Source organism: Athene cunicularia, assembly GCF_003259725.1.
Source record: "Athene cunicularia isolate RWA chromosome 19 unlocalized genomic scaffold, athCun1 chr19_part1, whole genome shotgun sequence".
Classification (NCBI taxonomy): Eukaryota; Metazoa; Chordata; class Aves; order Strigiformes; family Strigidae; genus Athene; species Athene cunicularia.
Window position 1 is genome coordinate 4,566,515 of NW_020799124.1, and position 25,359 is coordinate 4,591,873.

Genomic DNA, 25,359 nt, shown 5'->3' on the forward strand with positions numbered 1-25,359 from the left:
GCCCCGGTGGCCGAACCGACGGGCTATTTGCTCGCCACGGGTGTGTTTTCAGGGCCACTTTGCCAAAGGAGGAGCGATGACAAATTCCCCAGAAAGTTTCGGTTCCCGCCGGGTCGTGTGTCCCCCAGCCCTCCACCACAAGGGCTCAGGTATTGCTACAGCCCGCGGGGACACCGGCGGCGGTATTGCCACACGGGGAAAAATCCCCAGGGAGCAGCGCGCTGAGCAAAAAAGAAAAGATTTCACAAAAATCATGACAGCACGCAGCCTGCGGACAGTTATCACGCAACGTGACATTTCCTGATGTAAGAAAATGGCAAAATACTATGGATTAGCAAACACATTACTCACAGGACTACAGCAGTTCAGTTTAGGTCGAAGGAACTTGGAAAAAAGTAAAAACCCGATGAAACCACCAAAGAAAGCCTGCACTGATGGATCTTAAAACCAGCAGAGAATATGAAGATAAATAAAATTTAGTAACTACTTAGCTTTTCATCACATCTTTATACTGTGTTCACCATCAAAACAGATCAGAGGTTGAACTTCACGCCAGTTTTGTAGCATCCAGCAGTACTAAATAATCCAGGACAGAAACTGGAAAAAAAAAAAAAAAAAATTCAAACCTTCCCGAAGCAAACAAAGTAAAAGAAATTGCTATTGGGCTTGTTTTGTTTTTTTTAAACAGTTGGAAATTAAATCCTGTGGAAGGGAAAGTTTTCTGGGGACCCAAAGTTAAAACAGAGCAAAAATACATGGGAATAATTGGATCGAAATTATTTCTATGGACATGGCATAAATGGAAACACCCTCACTGACTAGCAGTGCTTCGGGTCAGCCAGCCAGGAGGAGCATCTTCTCACTTGTATTGAACGAAGCTGTTGTCAAGGGGGACATCCCAGGAGCAGAATGCTTCAGGATGACTGGGATGCTGAAGGGAAACCATGGCTTGGTATGTCTAATTCCATGGGGTGTACATCAAGGCTCCCTTTGCTTCTTTCAGACAAAAAGATCAGCGTTTGGGGGTAAAGCTGCCCCCTGCCCTCCCACCTACCACTTTTGCACTCCCTAAACTCCAAGCATTTTTTGCCGGCACAAAGGAAGGATGGATTTTCACGAAGGCACTTGCTGGCAAGCGCATCGCTTCTGTGACTCAAACCTCAGCGTCCACCTGAGGCTGCACTGAAAGGAACGACGGGGTTTTGAGGAGAACTCCAAGCTGCCAGTACGCAGCCCCCCGGGTCAGGCTGCTCCATCTTTCTCAGCACTGGCTGGATCCTGAACTTGCCTACACTGGTTTGGTTTATTTATTATTTTGGGATGAGTGTAGCTTCCCTCATACAGAGCCTGTTATAATCATGTAAATGATGGTAAACTATAGTGGAAAAACACTTTTCCCCCCAAAGCAATGGATTTACATCAGAGTTTTTACACATGTTGTTTTCCTGGCTCTAAAACATGTGCCAACAGAAGCCTTTACAGCACTTCAGTGAAAGAAGAATTAACTTTTTGCAGTGGATACATTTTGTTAGAAAAGGATCTGCTTTTGTGCTCATGGAAGTACTTTTTACAGGCTGATCCAAGGGAAAATGTGGTTTATCAAGTCAGACATGGACAGAGAAACCATTATTTCAGATTCTGATGAATAAATTGTTCCGGAAAAGGTTCCTCTGAGACAGGTAGTGAATCCCTGTGAATACTGTGGATTTTGCATTACATGGAGATTCATGGCTCTCCAAAGCAGCAAAGCCTTTGCCAAGGTCCAGTGGTTTATTCTGTTGTTGTTGAACTGATGCAGCTGAACTTACTCCGAACACAACTTAGCTGCAAGTGGAGCCAAGGACAAGTGTGCTCAGCTCTGTTGTATCAAACATGGTTAAATCCTGCTGGCGGTAGGAGTAGGATGAGCCCAGTTCCCAGGCAGAGATACAGACCCGTCTTCCAGCCCTGTTCTAAAATACATGGCAGTGTACACCCTACCATTAAATACTGACTGAATGTGCTGGCCTTGTAAAGTAACCATCTGAGCAGGCATTGCCTAACTCTGCAGTTCTTGGGGCTCTGAGGATGATGAATCTGTAGGTGATAACGTGCATATTTATAAACTGGAGTCCGTAAAGGAGCGCGGCAGTCAAACAATTAGCAAGGTAAACACGGCCCAAGGCTTCCAGCTTGTGGAATCCATTCAAGAACTGGAGGGTAACAGTAACATGGCAACAGGTCACTGGAGCACCGTTGGATGCTAAAATGTCAGAGACAAATGAATCACCATTACTATTATTTTCCTGGATTTTATTTTACTCCACGGATTTGCCTCTCGACACTCATGTAGGAAACAGCCCCAGCCCGCTTCTTTCAAGTGTAAGAACTAATCTGGCTCTTTTGTTCAGAGGGAAACTGATTTAAACAGATCCCACGTTATGAATGGCGATGCAGTGGGAGGCAGGATCAGCACCCTGGTGTGGCCACAGCCCGTGTCTCTGTGGTTTGGCAGAAGCCCACCAACCTCGTACGTGCTGTTCCCTCTGTCGCTGCCGTCCCCGAGGGAGCAGAGCTGCCGCTTCGGAGGCCGTGCGCTTCCTGCAGCCTTCTGTGATCTCTTTTGTGTGAGCCCTCTGCGCAGTCTCAGGCTTCACCGAGGACTTCCCTCACAATCTCTATCTTGACACCTTCAATACTCTTGGCCCAGCCACAAAGAAGTGGTGAGGAGCCCCACTAACAGCATCTGTCCATACACACCCGGCAAGGGGCCCCGACAGCCCTCAGGGGCCAGTCTGTAAGCTCAAAGCTCAGCTCCTGAGTCAGTGACAGCTGGGATGTTCTTGCAGGTCCTGCAGCCAAATTTGCTATCTCAGACACTCCTGAGATAACAACCCTGGCAGATTTTTTTCCTCCCTAAGCGTGCAGAGTTGAAGAGAAGAGCAACAAGCACTGAAGTGGGAGTGTCTCTGCTTCAAAGGGACACGGACATCTTCTGGGTATCAAGAACAGGAAAAATAAAGCAGATGCCAGACAAAAAGTTCACCTGTCTTGCTGTTGCAGGCACACCCGTCATACTGACTTTGGCAACGCTTCATTGACCCAAGAGAGCCGCCGGTGTTGAGTAGAACTGGCTCGTGGGTAGTAGAGGGTGTTAGCCCTGCACCTGATGGCTTCATAGAGAAAGGAGCTGCTAGCCAGCCCCTGCCATGAAGAGGCAGCTCCATCCCAAAACCGCCCATAGAGTGGGGTGACTGGGGAATAAGGAGGAGGGACAGAGGCAGTCCCCAGGGCTTTCTGATAAAGCCTTGTTTTGGAGTACAGGCTGTGGCACAGTCCCGTGCCGTGGCACGTGCTCTTTTATGTCCACGGAGGCTCAGAGGTTCTCTCTTCCTCCAGACTTTGCCAGCACAGCTCAGCACAAACCTCCACACACATCTCCCCGGGAGACACTTCCATTTCTAACCTCTTTTCACCGCTTGTCTCCGCGAGGACTATTGGCCAAGGGAATGACTGGCATCAGCGGTGACGTGCAAGGTGAGCATGAGGACAAAGAGCAAAGACCTGCAAGGTGGGCATGAGGAGCTGGACAAAGAGCCAGCTCGCGTCTGTCACACGGCCGTGTCCGACTGTCAGGGCAACAGCTCTCTGCTACAACTTGCTAAATCGGAACCATTACCCCAGCAGAGCTGGCACGGCCTCGCAAACTGAATCCCCATTACCACTTGAGTCTTCACTAGTACTTTCTGGTTGTTTTACAGGACAAGACAAAGCTTGTCCTGGAACCTGACTCCGCGAAAGGATTCCCAAGGCACAATATAACATATAAACCATGCAGCAGGTACAAAAGCCCTCTTCAAAGTGGTACTGCCAGTGATGGGCTGAACTACACACAGGCTAGGTGAAGGAATCCGGGATTTTTGAGGCTAAATTGGTATGCAGGCAGGTGAAACAAGTATTCAGCTCTGCCTGAATAGTTATTGCATTGCTGTGCTGAGCATTAGCATGTCAAAGATCCCAGATGAGTTCTGAAGTAAACAGCGGTGGAGGTGAATAGCTAAAGGTGAGGTTTGCCACTCCGTGGCTATAGGTGGAGGTGGTTTTCTGGAAGAGACTGGGAAAAGAAAGGGTGAAAGTGAAATTCCAGAGAAAACTATTTCCATACAGGAGACTTCAGTAAGCCTGCAAAATCCTTGGGAAACAAAACAAAAATGACAGCAAGATTGTAAACTGCAGATCAACAAACTTGGATTTTCCTAGTCCCCAGGGTCATTGCCAGGTAATAAATATGTTTTATCCTGGAATTTAAAACTGGTGCTTAAATTATCTGCAAGAACTCATCTTGTAACAATGCAGGTGTGTGAATTCTTTATAAATTGTGAGTTATATCTTACACCTTTCATTGGAAAATAAAAAAGTCGCCACAAGACTGAAAAAAACCCCTGAACTATAAACAGCGGTGAAATTAAAAAGGAAGGATTTTGGCTGAGTGGAGGCAAGGGTATGAAGACACCATTTTGAAGACATTTTTAATTTATCTCTGTGTTTGATTTTATTTACTAACCACCTTCTATGATGAAAAGCCAAGTACCTCTTCCAGCAGCATTTTAAAATGAAAGCTGCAGCTCAAGCCAAGAGCGTATGAAGCCCTACAGTGCTGAGCCCTGGGTGCAAGGTCTCACCTGCACAGGGCTCCCAGCTAGACTGGGCCCAGTTGTCTGGTTTATGTTGGTGGAGCTGGTACAGCCAATTTCCCAGAGAAATCAATAGGAAGCGTTGTTCTGTTTCCAGGCCAACATCAGCAAGGGAAAGCCCAGGGTGAAGCTGGACAGGCAGCGACGCCGTTTGCAATTCAAACAACCCGGGATTGCTTCATTCACAGCGAGAGCTGCTTCCTGGGCAAAACCCTCACAACTTCATGCCCCTAAGAAAACAAACTTGCTAAGTGTCTGCTCCACAAGCCCGACTCAGAGCTTCGCTCCCAATCAACACCTCAAAGCAACAATAAGAAGTGATTGTGCCCCCTGCCAAAGCCAGACAGTGCAGGGAAATGTGCTCTTATCCCAAGCGCTTAAAGCCATTCTGCTTTATGCAAAAATGTGACATTTGAAGCTTTAAATGAATTCAATGAGAAGACTTGAATTGGTGCAACACGACGGCTCTGAATATGGAATTATGCTCAAATACTAGAGAAAAGCTACATTTAATTCCAATACTTCAACCTGTGTTCTCTGTACAAGACGGATGCAAGATTTGAAAATACCTGTTGCTACTATTATTACGATTATCTGCACCTGTCAGAGGAATAGCTGTAGCATATAGAGAGGCCATGAACCTGTGGTGTCCCGGGTCCCAGCTAGAGCTCTGCAAGCCATCCTCCACCCCTAACAGCTAATCTCCCTTCAGAGGCAGATCCATGCAGGTCACTCAGGGGTTTAAGGGCAGCTTAGCTGTGGCAAAGGGGAAAATGCAGAATACACGCAAAAAAAATTCAAATCAGCCAACGCAGAGGAAGGGACCAGCCTTCCTGTCCCACTCAGCTGCCAGCAACTACTGAATTTGCATTCAAAACCTGTTTGAATCCCAATATTTTTATTACAGCCCCTATTATATAGCTCCATCGCAAACCTACAAGATTTTTCTGGTTTGTCCAGTGTCGGTACCTACTGGCAGAAGTGCTCCGGAAACCTAGTGCTAAACATTGTTAAAGCCCAAGAACTTGGTTAGTGTGATTTCCACCCTTGCAAGATTTTTCCAGAAACCCTCCTAGTTTATTCGCTGTGAAAGCAATGTCTTAATCCCAGCTGAAGGGGAAGAACATGGACTGCGCTATCCCATGGCATTTGATTATTAATATTACTAGCCCCTCTGCAAGCTTCAGACTGAACTCTCCCTTCCCAGAATGGCTCTCCAGGGCCTTGGCAGTACAATTGCTCCCAAGGGCTGAGCTATGCATATATTATTATTATCGCTGTGCTGTTCAGACACTTCGGGTTGTCTGGACTGAACACTAGAAACTGCATTACAAATAAGCAAGAGGCCACGCTCACCACTTCCACTGTAACTGCCCTGGTTGTAGTTCTTATTTCGATAAGGAAAATAACAGACATTTTATAACTGAAAAAGCCAAGCAGAGTCATGGTGGGGGCCTCACCTCCCAGGAGCTTGATCCTGTTAGAACGTATGTCCTGCTGAATCACTAACCGGAGAAGTTAATTCGCTTCCTTGGTTAGAGTGTGGGAGTGGTTTACTATGAGAGAGAAAGGATGAGCTGTTTGAGAAGACAAAAATTAACAGCAGCACATCAAGGTGGATCAAGGGTTTGAACTGCTATATACTCTTTCTTTTTTTAAGGCAAGAGAAGTGGTAGCATGGAGCTCTGCACAGAAGGTGTGCAGCTGTCTGTGTGGAGCAGGTTAGGAAAAGCACTTGCTCCCATGTTAATTCTCTTAATCTTGTTACTTGCTCTTTAACCAGCTTAAACTCATGATGTGTGGGTAAGGATAAAACCTTGGTCATTGCTATGTACTTAAGAAGGGACAGCAGTTCACATTCTAGATATGTGAATAATGTTTACCCACATGGGCATTTTACAGCTTTCATTTTCTTCCTGTTATGCTCAATAAAAAACCCTCATTGTCTCCATAACCTGACTGCCATCTTTTCTGGATGACATTTACTTCAGGGTCCTGCTACCCAGAGTTTGTGCCTGTAGTTTTCCAGCATCAAATTCTGAAAAAACATACCTGTGAGACTTCAGCCACTCGGTTCTTACCTTTGCAGCCTGCCAAGCCTCCGTGTCAAAGACTTACTCTTCTCATATTGCTTATGCTTCTTTACCATCTATTATGGCTTCTATTTTTCAAGCACATGGATAACCTGGACAACTTCTCAGCTAATGCTCACCTGCACTGACTTTCTGTTCAAATATCACTACAGCTATTGCAACCTAAAATGAGGAGAGATACAAAGTCATTATTTTATATACAAAGTCATTATGTTATATACAAAGTCATTATTTTACATATGCTGGTAACACTGGACAGCCCAAGGAGATGGGGTAAGATGCTCTGGCAGCTGGTCAGTATGGGGGTCAGGAAGGAACTGCTTCCTGCATACTGCAGCTTACATCCCATTTCCTTTCTCTCGAGCCACGTGCTCTTTAAAAAGTCGAAAAGAAAACGTGGCCACTCTGAATTACAGCACTACAGAAATTTCTGCCCTTCCAGGAAAAATTCTGGTGACAGTCTCTAGAAAGCATGACGTCTCTGAAAATATTGAAGCCCAGTGGCTCTGGGAGGACCTGCTAGGAGTGAGAACGGCCACTCAAAGCAAGCAAGCAGGGTGGTTCAGAAGTTCTAACAGAACCATGATCTGAGGTCTCATCCATTTAGGTATCAGGAGCCTGGGAATTTTGGGTAAAATGAGCATTATTAGTGATTAAGGGGAGACACGAAACGATTGTCTCGGAGATGGGGGATGCTGAAAAATATGCTAATATACTTCTCCTGAAAACAAGAGTTTCCTTTTCATCATGTCATGGAACCACAAATGGGTTCATGTAGGATGAAACCACGTTTGTAAGTACCACACCTGCCTCAGTTCCCATGGATGGTCTCTGACCACTTTGGGAATGTAAAACTCCTAGTGCTCACCCTGGGCTTTAGACTACATGCTGTCCGTTGTCTTCGGCTTCAAATATAGATCAGGCCATGGCACTTTGCTTTCATCTGTCTCTGCCAGGGGCTCCAGTCGAACACGAACCTCAAAATGCTGGAATCCATGTCTGTGTGTTCACAGAGAGGTCTTGGCTCACGGTGGCATCAGAGGCGCTGTGGTGACACAAACAAATAAAAACCTCTCCATCTCAAATTGAAGAATGTGCATCAGTCATGAAGAGAATCATTCTCTCCATCCCAACCTACGTTCTCTAAGCATTCACTTGGCAATGAAAACAAACTAAGCAGCAAGGCAGCCCTGAATCTTGTCTTCTCACCCCATCTACAAGCAGCCACAAATAATCCTGGGAAAATACTGGCCTCAATTCTCATTTTCAGTCTCTTGCTGAATCACTTGCAAACATATCCCCATATATTACCCACTGACAATCTCCACAGAGAATCCAGCTTTTCCCAACAAATAAATCAAAGCATATGGAGTATATTCCAAAGAGTTGAGACAGCTCAGCCTGTAAGTATCTAACAACTTAGTTCAGAAATGGAAACACCAAGTCCAGCAGTAACAGACAGCAGGTCTTCGGAACCAGTCTGAAGCAGAATCTATTTTCTGAAAGATGACAAGGGAATTCTACAGACATTAACAATTGCAAATAGCTGAATAGAGCAAATTCTGATAAAAATAAAAACTGTCTTACATCCCTTCCAACAGTAGATCCTGATTACTGGACTGTTCATTTTTGCTGGCTTCCCAGCACACACTCACCATGGCAAAGGCACTGGCATAGCTTAGGTAACCTGCTGAAAGTCAAACAGCAGAGCAGTGGATCCATTTTAACGTAAGTATTTTTTATGAGCAGTTGTTTGGCTGAAGCTTTGAGTCACAGTCAGCGACAGCATGACTTTGTGTTTTGTAGCAATTACAGTTCAATCAAGGATTATGGGGATGGATTTTTAAAGAGCCAACAGAGATATCTTGTTCGAACATTTGTTTAAAACCAAAGCAAACACAAACTAAAGTAGCTGCAATAACAAGGTATCTTGCTACCCACTGGTATCTCCATGCTGTACAAAGAACAGACTGACAGCAACATCTCAGGAGATTCATCTCTCCGTCGTCAGAGAATGGGACCGAGATTTACCACGTCCAATTTTTGTTCACTGGTCTTTAAAGCAGAAAGGATTTTTGCCTTTGCACATCCCAGGACTCAGGAGTCTATCCCCATCTAAAAACTGCTGGGTGCTCCCAGGCATGAAGGACAATGTCCTACAAGCACATGTAATGCCGATTCATGGAGAAAACTGTCCTAAAAACCTCACTTATTGCTGTTACTGCAACACGCAGACAGAAATTACCAACTTTCTGTCTCAGGCAGGATCTGGTTGGGTCACAGGATGATGGAAATGAGGTTGTCAGTCACACACAGTTTTGTATGTCAACCTGCAACCTGCTCATGTGACGTGATAATTCCTACTTGTGTCACAAATACAGGTGGGAAGTCTGGATACATCAGAGCGTTCCCTGAGCAACAGGGAGTTCACCCCACTGGGACTAAACATCACAAAACCAATCTGCTCTTCTGTTTATTAATTAGTTCTATTATTATACTGCATATTAACTCTAGCTTGTGGTTGGAGGCTGTATAAACTCCTAGCAAATACAGCTGTTGCCCCAAAGGTTTTATAGCTAAAAAAGACAAGGACAGACAAAATGAGAGGGAAAATAGAACAAGAAAGGACTTGGAATTCAGACAGACATGAACTGTCTTATTCCAAGGTAACACAACCACTGAACTTAAGTATTCCAAGTCCCACTCTCCACACTTAAAGCATAATACGAGCCTGCATTCCTGGTGACGGTGAGATTTCCAGACAGCAAGACAGGGCTGGTTCTGAGAATTCCTTTGCAGAAGACAATCGAGGTGCAAATATTGAGTCTAGTGTTTCCTAAGTGAGCTACAGCAAACCTTCAAAATAAAGTGCAGTGGCAGCTTGAAAAAATCAGGAACTCATTTGCCATTTCACGTGGTCAAACTTCGTCCAGGAGATAAAGCTACCCAGATCGGACAAATCATCAAAACAACGTTGCTTTGCTTGTGACATTGCCACAAGAAAGGATCAGCCCAGCAGTAAAAATCTGGGGCTGAAACATGATACTTAAGTGAGAAAAGGCAAAATAGTTTGGATTATGTAAATGAGAACTTTTTCCCATAAGGTTTCATCTACCCAGCAGGACACAAACATACCCGAGAGGCTTGAAGAGATTTAAATGCCCATTTCTTTTTATCTTCTTGTTTTCTTTGCTGACTCAGCGATTCTGATTGTTCTAATATTGCCACTACCATCCTGAGATAAAAGCAGCCTCTGTGAAATGTATTCTGGAGTTTGATCTCAGCATCTTTGAAAGCCCTGTCTGTAGACTGGATAGTGACTGGAGCTGAACTGGGGCTGAATCCCCCAGCAGCAGAGGCAGCCTCCACAGCCTTCTTTGTGCAGGGATACAGTCTAGAATTCGGGAAGCCGTCCTTTACTCCATGGAGAGTGTTTATAATAAGTGTCCCCATGAGTCTCGTTGCTCAGCATTCTGGTTTTAACAGGGAGTCATTATTTTTGCCCTCTTTTCGATAACTCAGCCCTCGCAGCGTCACTAGTCAGGTGGTGATGTTCAGTCTGCAAGATGTGGGCTCAAGCAGGATGCTCTGGCTTCCCTTCAGAAGATCAGCAGTTGCTAGTCCCCTCTGTTGCCGAGTCTGGTCACTGACACACCGGGAGGATTTCGGTCTCCTCCGGTGGCACCATTTGTTTCACAGAAGAGCAGAGGAATCTCTCCAGCGCCGTGCACGCTCCGTGCCCATCCTCTGCATTGTGCACAACGTCCTGTCGCTCTCTGAGCTCTAATGCATCCTGCCTCTTAGCTTACTAGTGACTTACTTTTATACTTACTCCAGTCAGGAGTCCTTGCTTCCACTTTTTGACTATTTCTTTCTTAATCCTCTCATCACTTAAAAGCTCCTAATGCAGAGACTAATATTGGCCTCTTCTCTGTTCTCACCTTGCCTTTGCACCAAGATGATTTCCCACTGTCTCTTCACTACTATTTGTTTCAGAAACTGAGAGATCTCTTGCACTCCTTTACCCCAAGACAATCTTCCAAAAGGCATCCAAATGCATCTAAGTTACTTAAACAATGAAACTTGATATATTTATGAAAAGAAGCTTCTAACCAAATTTTCTTTGCTACCAGCATAGGAGAATCAATAAACCATGAGTATCTTTTAAAAACTCCTGGGAGTCCTGTTACCCAGAAGACTGCAGAAGAATCTCTTTCGTATGTAGATATTTGAAACATGACAACAAACATCAGAATCAGAAAAAGATTTATTAGAAATATTACACAGATTTTTGCATCATACATTTTAATAATGTTAATCTTTAAATATTAGCATGTCCAAATCTGGCAATGCCTAGTATATACATTCTAATGTGCTCTTTGTATAAATTAGGTTACGATGTAACATCTGTACCCAATAGAGAAAGAGAAAAGTACTTGACTGTTAGAGGTGATTATCCCATATGACAAACTCAAACCTGGACCGACAATCAATAAAAACATTGTGTCCAGCACTGCCCAGCGGAACTTGGCACACGTGCAAGTCAAAAATGTAGAGACCATCAGTTGAGAAAAAAGTTAATTGCAGTTCAGTTATAAGCTTGATTCGACACCATATTGGTGAGTGAGTCTAAATGGCACTGGAGTTGGTAAAAACCAATATAGTTTAGCATAGTAGAAGTTATTGCTGGGTTTAAAAATGTCTTAATGCTCAGTGCCCTGAGTCTTTTTAGGCAAAAGCCCTCTTCTGACAGGAAAATGCATAACCTCATCCCATACAGATTCTGCCTTTTATCAGATACACAAGGCACAGCTCTGTGAGCAGCTGGCCCTGTCAGATAGTTCCTGCTGGAAGACCTGGTACCGTAAGCACGGAAAGATGAGGGAGGTACAAACAAACTAAAGAGCCAACGCTTGTATTTTCATTCCCCTCCCTGAGGAAGGGGGAATGCCAGGGAAGCAAAAAGGTGGATTTTGAAGAGTTCCAGGTCAGGAATCAAGCAGAACTGATTATTCTGCCAGCGTGCACTTACTTGGTTTGGACAGAAAACTCGCATGTAACAGGTTGCACATATGAAATGAGAAAAATCATAGAGAAGACCCATAAACCCCGACTTCATTCACAAAAAGAAAACCTGCCAAAACTCAAAGAGAATGTGTCTCACTGAGAGGGAACTGCAGAGTGTGCACAAGTGAAAAATCACTCTGCTTAGTAGGGCTGCCTTGCTGCAGCACAGGAAGAAATGGGAAATCTTTGCCCCCTTGGCGTTTCTGTCACTGCCACAGGCACAGAAAGGGGAGCCTGCAATGGCAGCAAGCTGTGCTCTCTTCTCCCCTCACCTTCTGAGATCCACCTCAGGATGCCCCCTTAGGAGAAATGTCACTCAAGATAACAGTCAGTAAGGACTCTCAAGCTGAGACCCTGTGCTGTCCACAAGGGCCAAGGTCTGTATGTCCCATATACACCCCACCCCTCACACGCTGGACTTTCACTCCATGCAGTTTCACCGCGTACTTTCAGAAACAGCTCATCAGCCTTTCTAGAAAACCTTCTTAGAGGGCTGACTCTGGGCTCACTTCTCAACGCCTCTGTACCTTCCCAAGCCATGAAACAATTTGTACTTTCTATGTCTCACCAGGAATTCTGGGAGTCAGATTGGATGCTTTTCACACGCTCACCTCCTTTCCTCTGTAAGAGCTATAGTACAACAGTCACACGATGCGATATCCCTCCATGGAACGTCACTGAAATCCCCATCCTAACCATTCTTCTCACGTGCTCATCCAAAATCAGCTATTTGGTTTCTTGTAGTCTGGCAGACTACCCAAGAACACACATACAAGCATGTGCAGGTATGTTTAAGAGTGCCTGTATATTTAGGGAGCATATGGTGACACGGTGAAGAGATTTCACCTGCCTGCATCAGGGAAAGATCCATTACTCCTAAGAGGCAAAATCAGAAAGGATTTAGGCAGCTTAGGAAAACTGTTACTGACACAATGCATTACACCATCCATGTTGTATCGTCACATGTTCCATTCTAGGACATTTTCAGAGGATTCTCAGAATTTCTATGAAGACTATATGCCCTCTAGCTTAACTTAATTAACAAACTCTAATTTTAGAGGCAGCGAGTACTTTGATTTTGCAGTTCAAATTTGAGATGTCTTACAAGGGCCTGTAGACTTTCTGAAAATCAGGCTAGTCTGCAGCATCTTTTGTGGGACAAATTTAAATTCCTATTCAAATTTTTAAGGCAGCATGAAAAACACAAGTAATTTTGGAAAATCCAGGTCTAGAAATGTAACTGCGCAAGGCTCAAAATGACACACACCCCCCCATACTCTAACAGTTAAATAAACAAATAAACGATATTCTTGATCTCAAAAAATAACTTGGAAGAGCATCTCTCAGAGTATCAGCGTTTCAAAAAGATGATCTGCAGGTTTGAGGTCTGAAAAGTAACACTGAGCAAATGGTGAAACCAAGTATCTTCTCTACTGACAGACAGCTCCTTGTTCTAACTCCTAGATAAGTAAAAAAAAAATCAAGAGTATACCATAAAACTGGGTAGAATTAGTGTTTGGTCTGTGCTACTGGGAGACACAGGAGAATAAGCTGCAAAGAGATGACAGAAACAATACTTTGCGAAAATAATTTAAAAAAAAAAAAAGCTGCTAGATCAAACAGAATGGTCTGTAAGGTTAGAATAAGTCTTGGAAAAAATCAGAATAAATGTCAGAACAGTGCTTGAAGCAAACGATACTGACCCATTAGACAACATACGTATTTAGTGTATGTCTGACAGTCACATGGAACACACTTCCAGGGACCAGAGGGTTAAGATTATCTTTTTCAGATCAAGTGGAGCCCTCTTGACTTTGAATTGTTTACCAGATGCTGGGAATTAAAACAGTTTTTCTCATCCCTGCGAGTGCCCGATCCAAAGCCCACTGAGGAATATGGAATTTTCTGTGTTGACTTCACTCCGCTTTGAACTACAGCCCGTTGGAGAGCGTTGGGAGCTTTGCCAACGGACACCTCAAGGGAAAAGAGCCTGCTGCATCCACAAGGCACTGGAGCTCCGCAGCATGACTGCCTTCCTAAACCAACTCTGCTTAGCAGCTATTTTGCTCTTTCATCTTATCACATAACAGAAGACTTGTATCTGAGAACACTTAGAGCAACTCATCCTATGTTCTCTAGGGATGACAGAGCGCCTGCTGAAAAATACTGGAGGGTTAATTCAATCTAGAAAGTATTCTCCTGCAAAGAAATACCTCTGGCCAGCACTTACAACTGCTTTCTCACAGTAGAGGATGACACAAAGAGTGCAAGGGCACTGTAAGTGCGTGTCACTGTCCTTTTTTATCACACAGGCTCTCAAAAGATTGCAATCAGACTTTCCTGGGTGCAATGGATTAGAAGAAATGTTCGACTAAAACTACGAGCAAGTGATGCTTTTCTTCTACTGCGAAATAGGCATACACTGCATTCCTCCCTCCAAATGCCTTTCTGTTCAATACGCTCACTGACCTGGGCCACTGTCATCTATCCCTTAATCCTGTATTTTGCTGTGAGAAAACCAAGAATACTAATTTAAATAGCATTTTAAAAAAAAAAGTCCAAACAAAACAGCAAAGCCAGAAGCTGAGATCAGCCACCTGCAAAGCCCCAGAAAACCTGAAACCAAGTTTCTTCTGTGAAATCACACTTCATGAGCCTTTTTTCAGGAGTTAAGAGCAGTAAGCATGCACTATTATTTTTTTTAAGAGAGAAATGATCCCTAGCTCCCGATGATTAACATTCACAAAGCATCAAGTCTGGTCACTGGGTTAAACATGCTAACTAAACAACAACTTCTTCTACCAGCATAATCTAAAGCAGGTAGGAAGCCTTCTAATGAGGTCCTGGACAAAGCACGCTCTCCAAGACCTGCTCCTAAAACAAATTAAGCAGCCTGCTTGATCCTGCTATCCTTGGAGACAACAACAGAAAATTTAACTTCATGAGGTGAAATAAGAGAAATGGTATAATGGAAATTAAACAGTATCTTTCAGGCATTTAACTCACAGCATTGTTGAGCTGGAAAGCTATTCTCTGGCGCCTTAGAGATTTCCAGGACGCAGTGAGGGGTTCCAGTTACGTTTTTTTGTAACTTGTGAAGTTGCAACTTCCATTGGTATGAATAAATTACTGTGTTCCTTCACAGGGTAACATCACTTCCATGTAACAGTGCCCTGTGGACTATATTTTATTGGACAGGGCACAGGCTGTCTCAAGATTCATGCCCCTACAGAGCAATTGTGTGTCTGTGCTGATTGTACAGGATCAACACAGAAGAAAAGTTACTCCACTCAATCCACAAAAATCTGGACTACTGAGATGTATTGCTTAGAGAGTCATCACCTTGCAAACTAAAGCTAGTAAACTGCATTTGCAATATCCCTGTGATAACTGTGCCTGCACAGTCAGCTGGGAAACTGAGGTCTGGCTTCCTGTAGTAATCAAGTAATGAAATTGTAGTAATAAACCTATTTTTCCTCAAAGAGATTACTTCTGTTTGATCTGAAATGAAGTCCTAACCTTCAGAATCTAACAGGAGCTTTCAGAGTTCTTTCACTAACTGTGATGGAACAGAATGTGGTTTCTGAGTTACAAACAATTCTGTTATTATCCTGCTGGTTAAGCTATGACAAACTAACTAGTATACTTATTGGCTCAGATGTGTGAGAATAAATCAGGTTAAGGTTCTACACACTTACGTGCATCTGTCACGACGTTTTACAAAATATGTGGAGGCAAGAAAACAACATGTATTTGGGATGAGTTAAGCACGTTTGGCAAGAGCAGCATTTTTGTGAGCTTTTGTATTAATATTAATCTCCCAGCCTCCCTTGAGTGCCAGCATAGTCCACATTGATTTAGAACTTCACTTTGTAGCAGGTCTCCTGTTAGTGGAGTCTGGTTTGAGGCAAACATTGTTTAGCACAAGGGATCCTCTTCAGAAATATCCCACGCATGTTTGAAAATGTTATGCAATTTCCCTGTGGGAATAAAATTACAGATGAATTTGGTTTTTATAGATGAACGATGGGTATTTATTTGGTTGCAGTCCCAGATGTAATCAAAATTATGGAAGAGCTTTCTTTCAAACTAAGAGCTTAGGTTGGTTGTGGAAGAGGAGCAAGTGGATTTTTAAAGTGATCGAGTGCATCTGTAGCATTCTTTGTTCTCTTCCCCATTTCTGTTCACCTCTTGCTCTGCATCTCAGGTCTCAAAGTACTTGTAAATCTGGGCGACGTACTGCATCACACTCTGCCAGTCTGGCCGGTCTGTGTACATCATCTCACTGAGCTCCTGCACAGGACAGACAAGTTGTCAAAACTTAGTCAAGCACCAGCACTGGGAACATCACTGGGTCCTCTGAGCGAGTACCTGTGGCTACTGAACACTACTTCTGCTTCCATTCCAGAGCTCCTTAAAGCCACGTGAAAAAAAATGTCCATGGGAATGATCTACTGGCCTAGTGCAATTCTGAAACTCGTTAACAACCTAGTTAAACAGCCATATCCATTTTACATCCTGGAAGATTTCTTTCATCTGCAAAGATCAATTCTCTATATAACTCCATTTAAATGGCTGCTTCTTTGCATGCCTGCATTTAGCTCATAAATCCCGTAATATTTTTCTCTTCATATTAAACTTACCTCTTCCTTGTCATCGTATTGTTGATTTTTGAAAAGGGTTTTTAAATAGCTTTAAAAATTATCTGTGTTTCTTAAAACACTAAAACAAAAGGAAAGAAAATGGTCTAACAGGCAAATCTGGAAAAATAGGAATCATCTGCAATCTGCTTCCAAGAGGAGGACATAATCAATACTCTCATTTCAATAGTGGATGACCTCCAGAAGTTCCTTCAAATTATATTAATTCCATGATTCTACAGATTCCTTCTGGAAGTTCTCCTAACACTATGAACTTTCAGAGGTGGTGGTGCAGCCTTTCCTAGCACTACCAGAACATTTTCAGTGCAAGCTGACTGACCGGCCACATGACAACAAAGGCCTTGGAACAGCGGATGCAGCAAATCTTCTCTTGCTAAAAGAAGGTTACTCACCAGGCTGGGTTTGATGCCTACACTTTCAGCAGCTTGAAATGCTAACAGCAGATTTCTTTTCTGTAAAAATAAAACAGAAGTTCAAAAGGATTATCATCAAAGTATGATTTCTGAACCCTACCTTGCATCTGGTTCATCAGTAAATTTAAATGAAACACACTAGGTTCAATACTTTCACATAGATGCTTTTTTGTGTTAGTAAGGTATGCTCACAAAAAAGTTCTTTGTCTTTGAATAGTTCATCTACTTTTGGCCAAGCCACAGCCCTGTTTTTGACAAGCAGGTTCTTGTAAAACTGATTACAACTGGGCCAAAACCCCCACTGAGGTTCTGTCTGTATTATGAGTGAAATGTCTCTGAAGAGGTGTTAACTAAGGCTTTCCTCTATACAGTATAATTCTTATTGTAATAGATACTAGCTGTCTGAAGTAAATCCAGGTTTCTCCCCTTTGTGAGGGTCTTCGGAATGTGCTCACACTGTCTGACTTTTGGATACATTGCTGTCCAAGTAGTTCCATGAATGATCTGTCTGCCTAATGATCTATCAAATATTTTAATGTGTGCTGCTTCAGCCTTGCAAAAGGGTTGCTACTTCATGTTTATCCACAGCACTCACTGGACTGAGGCAACCTGGCACTAACTCTTTCTCCAGTAGTCCCTGCGTTTCTCTCTGGGTGCTCGCTGTTGGTTTCCTTTCCCCTTTCATCAAGCCTGTTTGCTTTGTAACTTCTCAACTGACACTCACCTCTTACTGTTGCTCCCATCTACTTATTTTACATCAGTCAAGATCTTGAAACACCGTGTCTCCACCACATACCCATCAAAATGGATAATGTTCACCCTGAATTCTGAAAATGGTATAAGAGCAGGCACAATGACACTTACTTTATCCTGGCTGTTGAGCTCTTGGTAAGGAATATGTGCAGGCAGGTATGTGTGCAGAAGAGCACAGAAGGCCAGCCCATCACTCCAGCTGCTGCTGAAGTTGGTAATATCAATATTCTGCAAGAGAAAACATGAATCATCTCTGAACAGCGCTACACAACAAAAAAATCTCCAAACAATAGTTTTTATGCAGTCATGAAAGAGAGTATTAAAGGAACATAGGTTTACCTTTTCCATTCTTCCACTCTTTTTCATGCCAAGTTGAAAGATACCAAGTAGGATGGCAAGTTTCAAAGTCCTGGACAAGGGACTATGAAGGAGTTAAATGTTTTTCCCACCAGGCCCCAAACAAAGAGATTCTCTCCAATACTTTCTAGAAGGTGAGAAATAGCATGTGCAGAATGTGCTGCAGCTGCAATTTCTTTGAGCTGGCAAGAGGAAGGACTTTATCTGGACCCTGTCAATGGCAGAAATATGATTTCCCCAGCACCTACCACAGAAGTCACTGGTATTTTAAAACGGTGTTTTGTAATTGATTTTATGCTTCCTTGTCTCAGGATGTCTAACAGAGGGATGGATTTGTAGAACAATGAGACAGTGTAATCAGTGTATTTGACTCCTGTTATCTTTCTGATTACACACCAAAGACATCCTTTAATGAAAACGTGTAATTAACAATTATGACTTGATTCAGCCCCTTATCAAAAGTGAGATCAAACCAGTGAAATACTAAAATAGTCCTCAAGCCCTAAATAATGTGCTTGCTTGTATGAGAGGGAGGCTCAAACTTGGCAACAGCAATGGCTGAGTGGGCAGCTTGCCAAGAGCTGGGCAGATGTGTGCAGTTTGCAGTCATTTGCATGAATGCATGTCTGCATTCTCACATTCTTTATCAAGGCAGCATCTTTCATCTGCACATGACAGAGCACTTAACAAAAAGCAGATAAAGAATGGGAAGTCCGAGGTACAGAATTTAATCACCTCCCCTAATTCACAAAATGAGCCATAAAGAGCTGAGGAGAGACCAGAGGTTTCCTGATGTTTGCTCTCCTACCACAAATAACTGTGGCTCTAACATTGGTACAAAGTATAATACAAGATCCTTATGGAACAGAAACAAACAGAAATCTTTAAATCTTGTCTTCACAGATTTCCTAACATGACAACAAGACTGAGTTTGCTGAAGGAAGCAATGTTTCAGGGGGCATGGAGAGATTAATAGACAACTAGTTGAGACCCCAGAGCTGAGCTAGAAAAATCTGACTTGCCCGTAGCAACACTCCCACCACTGCCAGCTCCAACAGGAGGGCAGTGAAAAGGAAATATTTGGAAAGAAATAGCCTAATGTGGCTGCAAGTTTAACTGGCCAAAAACCATTTTCCTTTCCCTTGTTGCTAGAGGGTGGGATTCTTCTTCGGTAGTCACATAACCTATTACAAGGGTGCACTCAGTGCACAGAGGAAACCCAGTTTCCCCACCCATGGCAACTGAAGTCGAGAACATGCTGTGTTCAGGTGGATTAGTGTGATTACACAAACAGAAAGTGATATTGTAAAGTCAGCCCATCTGTAAAGCAGTCCTTTAAAATACAAAGATTACTGGGGGTACAGAATGCACTTGGGGTTCTTCAGAGGGATCTGCTTGCAAGGCACAGCTGTAGTTAGACATACGCTTGTGGCCCAGTTCTGATCCTGTGAACGAGGTGACCTTTCTAATGCTCTTGTTTGCACTGACTGGCCATACGAGCACACTAAGGAATTCTCATGGTTAAGTTTTGCTGCTGTAGTTAGTAGCAGCCGCATTTCCAAATACCAGCTAAAAACAAAACAGTGAACTAAGTGATACTGCTTAGAAAAGTAACAGCTGCTGGAGCATGGAAGGCTCCAGGACATGATGGTACTGCACCATCTCTCACTCGATGGCAGGTGTGGAGCTACCCTCAGATCATTCCCAGCAGCCTCTCTTCCCGCGTGCTGAACTTCACCTCAGACTCTCTACCACTTCATTTTCTTTATTTAGCTATTTTCCGTTTTCTTTCAAGACTCCCCCAAAGACAAAGCTTTTACTGCATCACTCATACAAAAGCTAATGCAGATGCACTAAAACCCAGACAGGAAGTATTTTAGCATATGCTCTTCACTTACAATGCCTCACTGATTAGTTGTCCAACCTGGACTTTGTCCAGTCAGACAGGATTTCAGGTTAGTAATAAATGTCTATAACCAAACATGACTCAAATTGAAGCAGTACAGAATATTGCAGGTTAAAATACTCTGGCTGCAATAAATCTCCAAGTCTAATGGACTTAGAAAGCAGGCCATCAGCTGCAGACATTACCACACTGCATCAGCCACCACAGTGTATTTTGCTCTATTAACATCTGTCAATGGAGATAAAAGAAAAAGTGATGTAGTGGCTGAATACCATCACAAGAAAAAAAATATTTTGCTCTGAAATCTGTCTTGACTTTCCTTAATCCATGAAGTTGCACCACAGAAGTCCAACTCTGTTATGGAATTGGCTGAAGCTGGGTTACTCTGCTTTCTCCATGTTTTCAACAAGTTAGTTACTATTTATCAATCTGCAGTTAGTGGGAAAGGACTGACTGCCAAATTACAGAAGTGTTTTTACTGAGGCCAATACATTTTATCAGTGAACAGCCTACTATCAAATGCCAATATTCTCATTTTATATTGTACGATAGAAATGGAAAATGGAGGTGGTCCTTTCCTGTCCCCCCGCCAAAGGCCACAGAAACAGGAACAAACAAAGCCTTAGTTAAGCAATAGGACTAGACAAAGAGGCAAGTCATGTTTGTGTGGGAACATTATAACCTATCTTCATTTCCATGATGCTGTTATGAGACACACAAGATACAAAACTGTTCCTTCCTATGGTATTTCACCAGCCCAGCATCAGTTTGATAATTTTACTTGTCTTTGTAGTTTTAATTATACCTCCCATCTAACAATATCTAGAGATAAGAAGTGCTAATGTCCACAGTAAATCAGAGCTATGTCCAAAAATCCTATCTCCAACAGCACTGCCCAGCCAGTCGTCTTCAGTAAGCCTTGGATCCAAGTCTTACAAACAAGGAAAAGTTCAGAGATGAGGTTCTGCTGACAATACTTAAACAACAGATGAAATCTACTGCAAAGTGGTATTTCATGACCAGCAGAGAAAAACTCAAATCTGAATTTTTGTCCTAAATGCAAACCCAAAATGAATGTTTGAAGGTTCAGCTCAACTGTTCAGTTAATAGTACAACAAACTCTTAGACATACTTAAAACCACTTAGCTGTCGTTTTCATATCCAACAAGCATCAGTGAATTGTGCTTTTTTCCCTTGAAGACATGCATTTCTATTTCATACGTGGTATAAACCCCTCTCTGGCATTTCATCTTGGATTCTGTGTTAACTACTTTTCAGGTAAATGAAAAGCCATCTTCTGCGTTTTACTACACTGCAGGTTTACTTGTAATACCTCCCCACTACACCACACCAAGAGGAATTAACTCAAAATAGAGGCACTCTGATTTCTCAGAACTCTGGCTCCACTGAAGCCAGGAGAAAAAGAAAGAGGAAAAAAAAAAAACAAAACCAAAAAACAGGAAAACAATTTAGGGAATGAACACCTTGGAAACTATTCACTTCTCTTGATTATTTTGGCAGTGGAACCTGTCTCAGTCTGCCACACCTCTCTATTTCTCAACACACATGAGTATGTGGGAGCTATTTGTGTACAGGCTGGTTGTTAATACACACTTCCAAACTGCAGGATGGAGAGTCTGGTGATTTCTCCGTCTCCCAGTGTGCTTACAGCAGAAGCCCCAAGCTCTGAAAAAATTGCATGTGGCTTCTCATGAGGGGCCTAGAAGTTAACCTATATAGGATGGCATCCTTTAGGAGGAAGATGCACCATCCGAGTGTATGCAGAACGAATGGAGAAACACAAAAATGGAATAGGGACTGCAAACTGAGCTGTAGTGCTCATTAGGCAGGGTGAAGAATTAGCCACCTTATGGTCACTGTACGTCTCATGGTCACTAGTACCCCAACCTCTATTTTTAGCATGCCATCAGTGGACCTACACTGCTAAAGACATCTGCATCAGAGATTAATCCCTGGCCCATGGGTCAATGGGTGCCGAGTAGCTTGGGCCTGCAGTGCTCAGGGTTACTAGTTTCCTTTGGAGCAGACGTATCATAGTCATATTATGCAGCACTTGACCTGGGTCTTCCATGGTGCTGCTAAGAAAATAATTGAGAAGGTTAGGGGTGGTGTAGAGCAAAATCTTGGAAGACTGTGAAAATCAGGCCAGAAGAGGGGTGTTTTTATAGCATGATGACATAACCATCTTTACATACCCTGTGTGGAGTGAAAAAAAGGAGCTTGGAAAGATGTGAGGGTACAAAGTTTGCTAGGACAGCAGTAAAGTACTGTGCAGAGCATAGAGGTGTCCAGACTAAACTATTGCCAGTGCAGTTCCCAGGCTTCTTGACAGTGGAAATAGTTCATTCACTTCAAATGAAAGCTCATGAGTGAACTACTACACATGCACTGGGAATATTAAGAGACTGGGATCTGGAAGCACACCAGAATGCAGTTTTTAAGTACCCAGTACAGTTCATTTCTATGAATATTACAGTGCCTGATATCAAGTAAAAAAAAAATAATCAGACAATGTTATTTAGACAGCATATGTTTTATCTACAATATTAGTGGCAGGCCAAGTCTAAAAGATGGTAGACACCTGCAAGTCATTAACCTTAGCCCCCCCGCCCCAGGAACAGGACCTTTGCTTGCAGATAACAGAGCGCTACGAGAGCCACGGTAAAGACCCACAGGGAAATCTGTGTGATCTGTTCTCACTAAAAACAACTTCTTGTTTATCCGAGGAAAAAACAACCACACCATTAGATTTCACTAGAACTTTGACTCCAAGTCTTCAGTAAAAAGCAACAATGACATCATACACTCTTTATTACAGCCTGAGAACGTTAAAATACTGACACAAGATATTCCCACCACACAGATGTTACTGTGCCCACAGCAATGGCTCTCTGAGTCATAATTTTCTCTGTAAGACCCAGAATGATAAATTATAGGCATTAATCAGTTTGAAGCTAGCCTGGAACTCTGTGGAAGAAAGACTGCAATAAATACGACCTTAGCATCATTTTTAGCACCCTCCCCTCCCAGCATACAACATGCCCTCCTGCCTCTCAGAAGTCATCAGTACAGAATGGCACACCAGGAACATAATTATTGAGGTTCAGCCTACACAGAATACAAACTTAAATACTGAAGACAGAATCAGTTAAAATAAATATATTGAATAAACCAAAGGGAATTACCTTGTCTTTAATAGCAGCTCCCCCTTAACTGTCTCAACTTTCTGCAATCCTTCCTGCTTATTACTAACCAGAGACCCACAGCTCCTCCACAGATCAAGTCTTACAGCTCAGTGGTTTTATGTGGTTATATTTAGACACAGATGTCTGAACAGGAACCTCCTTTTCATAAGCCACGTTTCTGCAAACCTGAACTCTGACCTTTCTAATGTAAAGTCTCATCAAGGTACCTTGAAAGGCAACTTCCAAAGATTACCTCCATCCATCCATCCATCCATCCATCCATCCATCCATCCATCCATCCATCCATCTTTAACAATAACTGCAGGGAACTGAAAATCTAATTTGGATTTATTACACCCTAATTGGTTGAGGACTTGTTAGTGGGCTTCAGCCAAAGATGTTCTATCAAAGGAAGCATATAAACTTTGAGCTCTGGATAGGCAAGTTCTAAATACTTCCTAAGAAGCAATAGAAGTGAAGAGGAGCTTCTTTTGGCATGACCCAGACTTGTGAGCAAACAAAACACTCCAGTTCATCTAAAATTCTCCAGCAAAGATATGAAACATCTGGGTAATCTACTGGAAATATGGGTGAATTAGAAGTGTGGTCAGGTCCAGTTAACAGAGATGAAAGGCATGAATGCTTAAAATTAAAGTCTGCCTGGATTCTTCTGTAATTACAGGGTGCACCCAGATGACTTGGACAATTGCACACAGCTATTTTCAGTGCAAGTCTAAAGTGATTTACATATCACATTTAGTCAATCTACTACCAGGAACCTTTTTGAATTCCCTTACAAATCTTTTTCTCTTAAATGGAATACACAATAAATTAATGCCTCTCGATTTAAAAAGAAAATCCAGAATAACTTGTGGAACAGCAATACTATTTATTGTATAGAGATTAAGTGGCTAGCCAAGATTGGGAAGGAAGCCAAATGACCTTCTATCCTCCAGGCTGTATTAATATCCCCAGTTCAATGGTTCAGGCAGCTGCAGGCTCCATAAGAATTGTTTTAACCTTTCTTTGAAACTTTGCGTTTCTATCCCCATTAACCATATTTCTAATGCTTCTACCAGCCATGTCAGTAAATCATGCATCTTATTGCTGATTACACGTGAATGAAACAACACAGCTCAGATTACATAAAACGCTATGCAGAAATGCTGTTAAATTATGTAATTACAGCACATTGAAATTATAAGGAGCTGGAGCCAGCTCTTTAAAGGTTATCCCATTTACTACATTCCTTTTAATAAAGAAACGCCATTTCCCATCACATTCCTAGGTTCTGTTTGCTCCTTGCTCCATTGCTGCCACAGGTGTTGCCTTGGGTTTACCCTTTATCATTTGCTTCAGTAAGTGTGAATTAATGAGCCTTCTCAGCACAGAGAAGACATCAGAAAGAGAGCTTATGACTATATTTTTGCAAAAGCATCAAGTTTCAGTTGACTACAGTAGTCACATGGAGCAAGGACATTTAAAAAGAGGAAATTTAATAAGCTTATTGTCACGTATCCTCCACAAAGATTTTTTCAGCTTCAACTATTTTCATGTCTCAAAATCCAGAGAACTGAGATGATACCAAAATTCAGGTATCTCCAGTTTTTTTCATTACCTTTCCTACTTGAATCAGACTGGCAATAACAGGTAGCATGATGCTCTCTAAAGTTCTCTGCTCAAAACAAGCTCATCTGACAGGAGTTGTCTCAGAGGTACTATTCAGAGTAAATTGTAAAGCCATTTTAACATGATCTGTGCACTGTTCAAGCTCAGCTCTTTCTTCACGAGGTATTGAGGAGGTCTATGACCTCTACAAGGCAGCTTAGTTCTGGTATTTTGATTACAGAAGAGATTTGGTGCTTCTAGAGCTAAAGCTTTCATAAGAATAAAAAATAATAGTATCAGATGGGAGATATTTAAGGTAAACTGTGATGAAGTAATTACGTGACCTCCCATTTCCTGTGCTTGCAAGGTGAAAAGCAGTTATTACAGTTATTACATTGAAATCATCACTGTATCTATACATGTGTGTAACCTCCCTAATGAGCCAAATAGAATCAATTCACACCCAGCAGATCTATTGCTCCCAGCACTATGTGGACTGGCAAATATTTCACTATACTTTGTTCACAATTTTTAGGTTTTATTTGCATTTTAATATATAAAGACTGTATACATATATAGAAAGATATATATATATATATGTATAATAGAAAGACTTTTATTT

General features: G+C 42.5%; 1 protein-coding gene across 3 annotated transcripts in view; it reads right to left on the reverse strand.

Annotated features, from left to right (window-relative positions):
• Window positions 1-11,015: 11,015 nt before the first annotated feature.
• SPECC1 (sperm antigen with calponin homology and coiled-coil domains 1) overlaps window positions 11,016-25,359 on the reverse strand; it is an 89,156-nt gene continuing 74,812 nt past the window's right edge. For all 3 annotated transcript variants that reach the window (XM_026861447.1, XM_026861448.1, XM_026861449.1), the window contains 3 exons: window positions 17,772-17,888; window positions 16,887-16,946; window positions 11,016-16,126 (listed from right to left, as the gene is read on the reverse strand). In XM_026861447.1, the coding sequence (XP_026717248.1) occupies window positions 16,037-16,126; window positions 16,887-16,946; window positions 17,772-17,888 (267 nt within the window). In that variant the 3' untranslated portion in view covers window positions 11,016-16,036. The remainder of the gene's footprint in view (window positions 16,127-16,886; window positions 16,947-17,771; window positions 17,889-25,359) is intronic.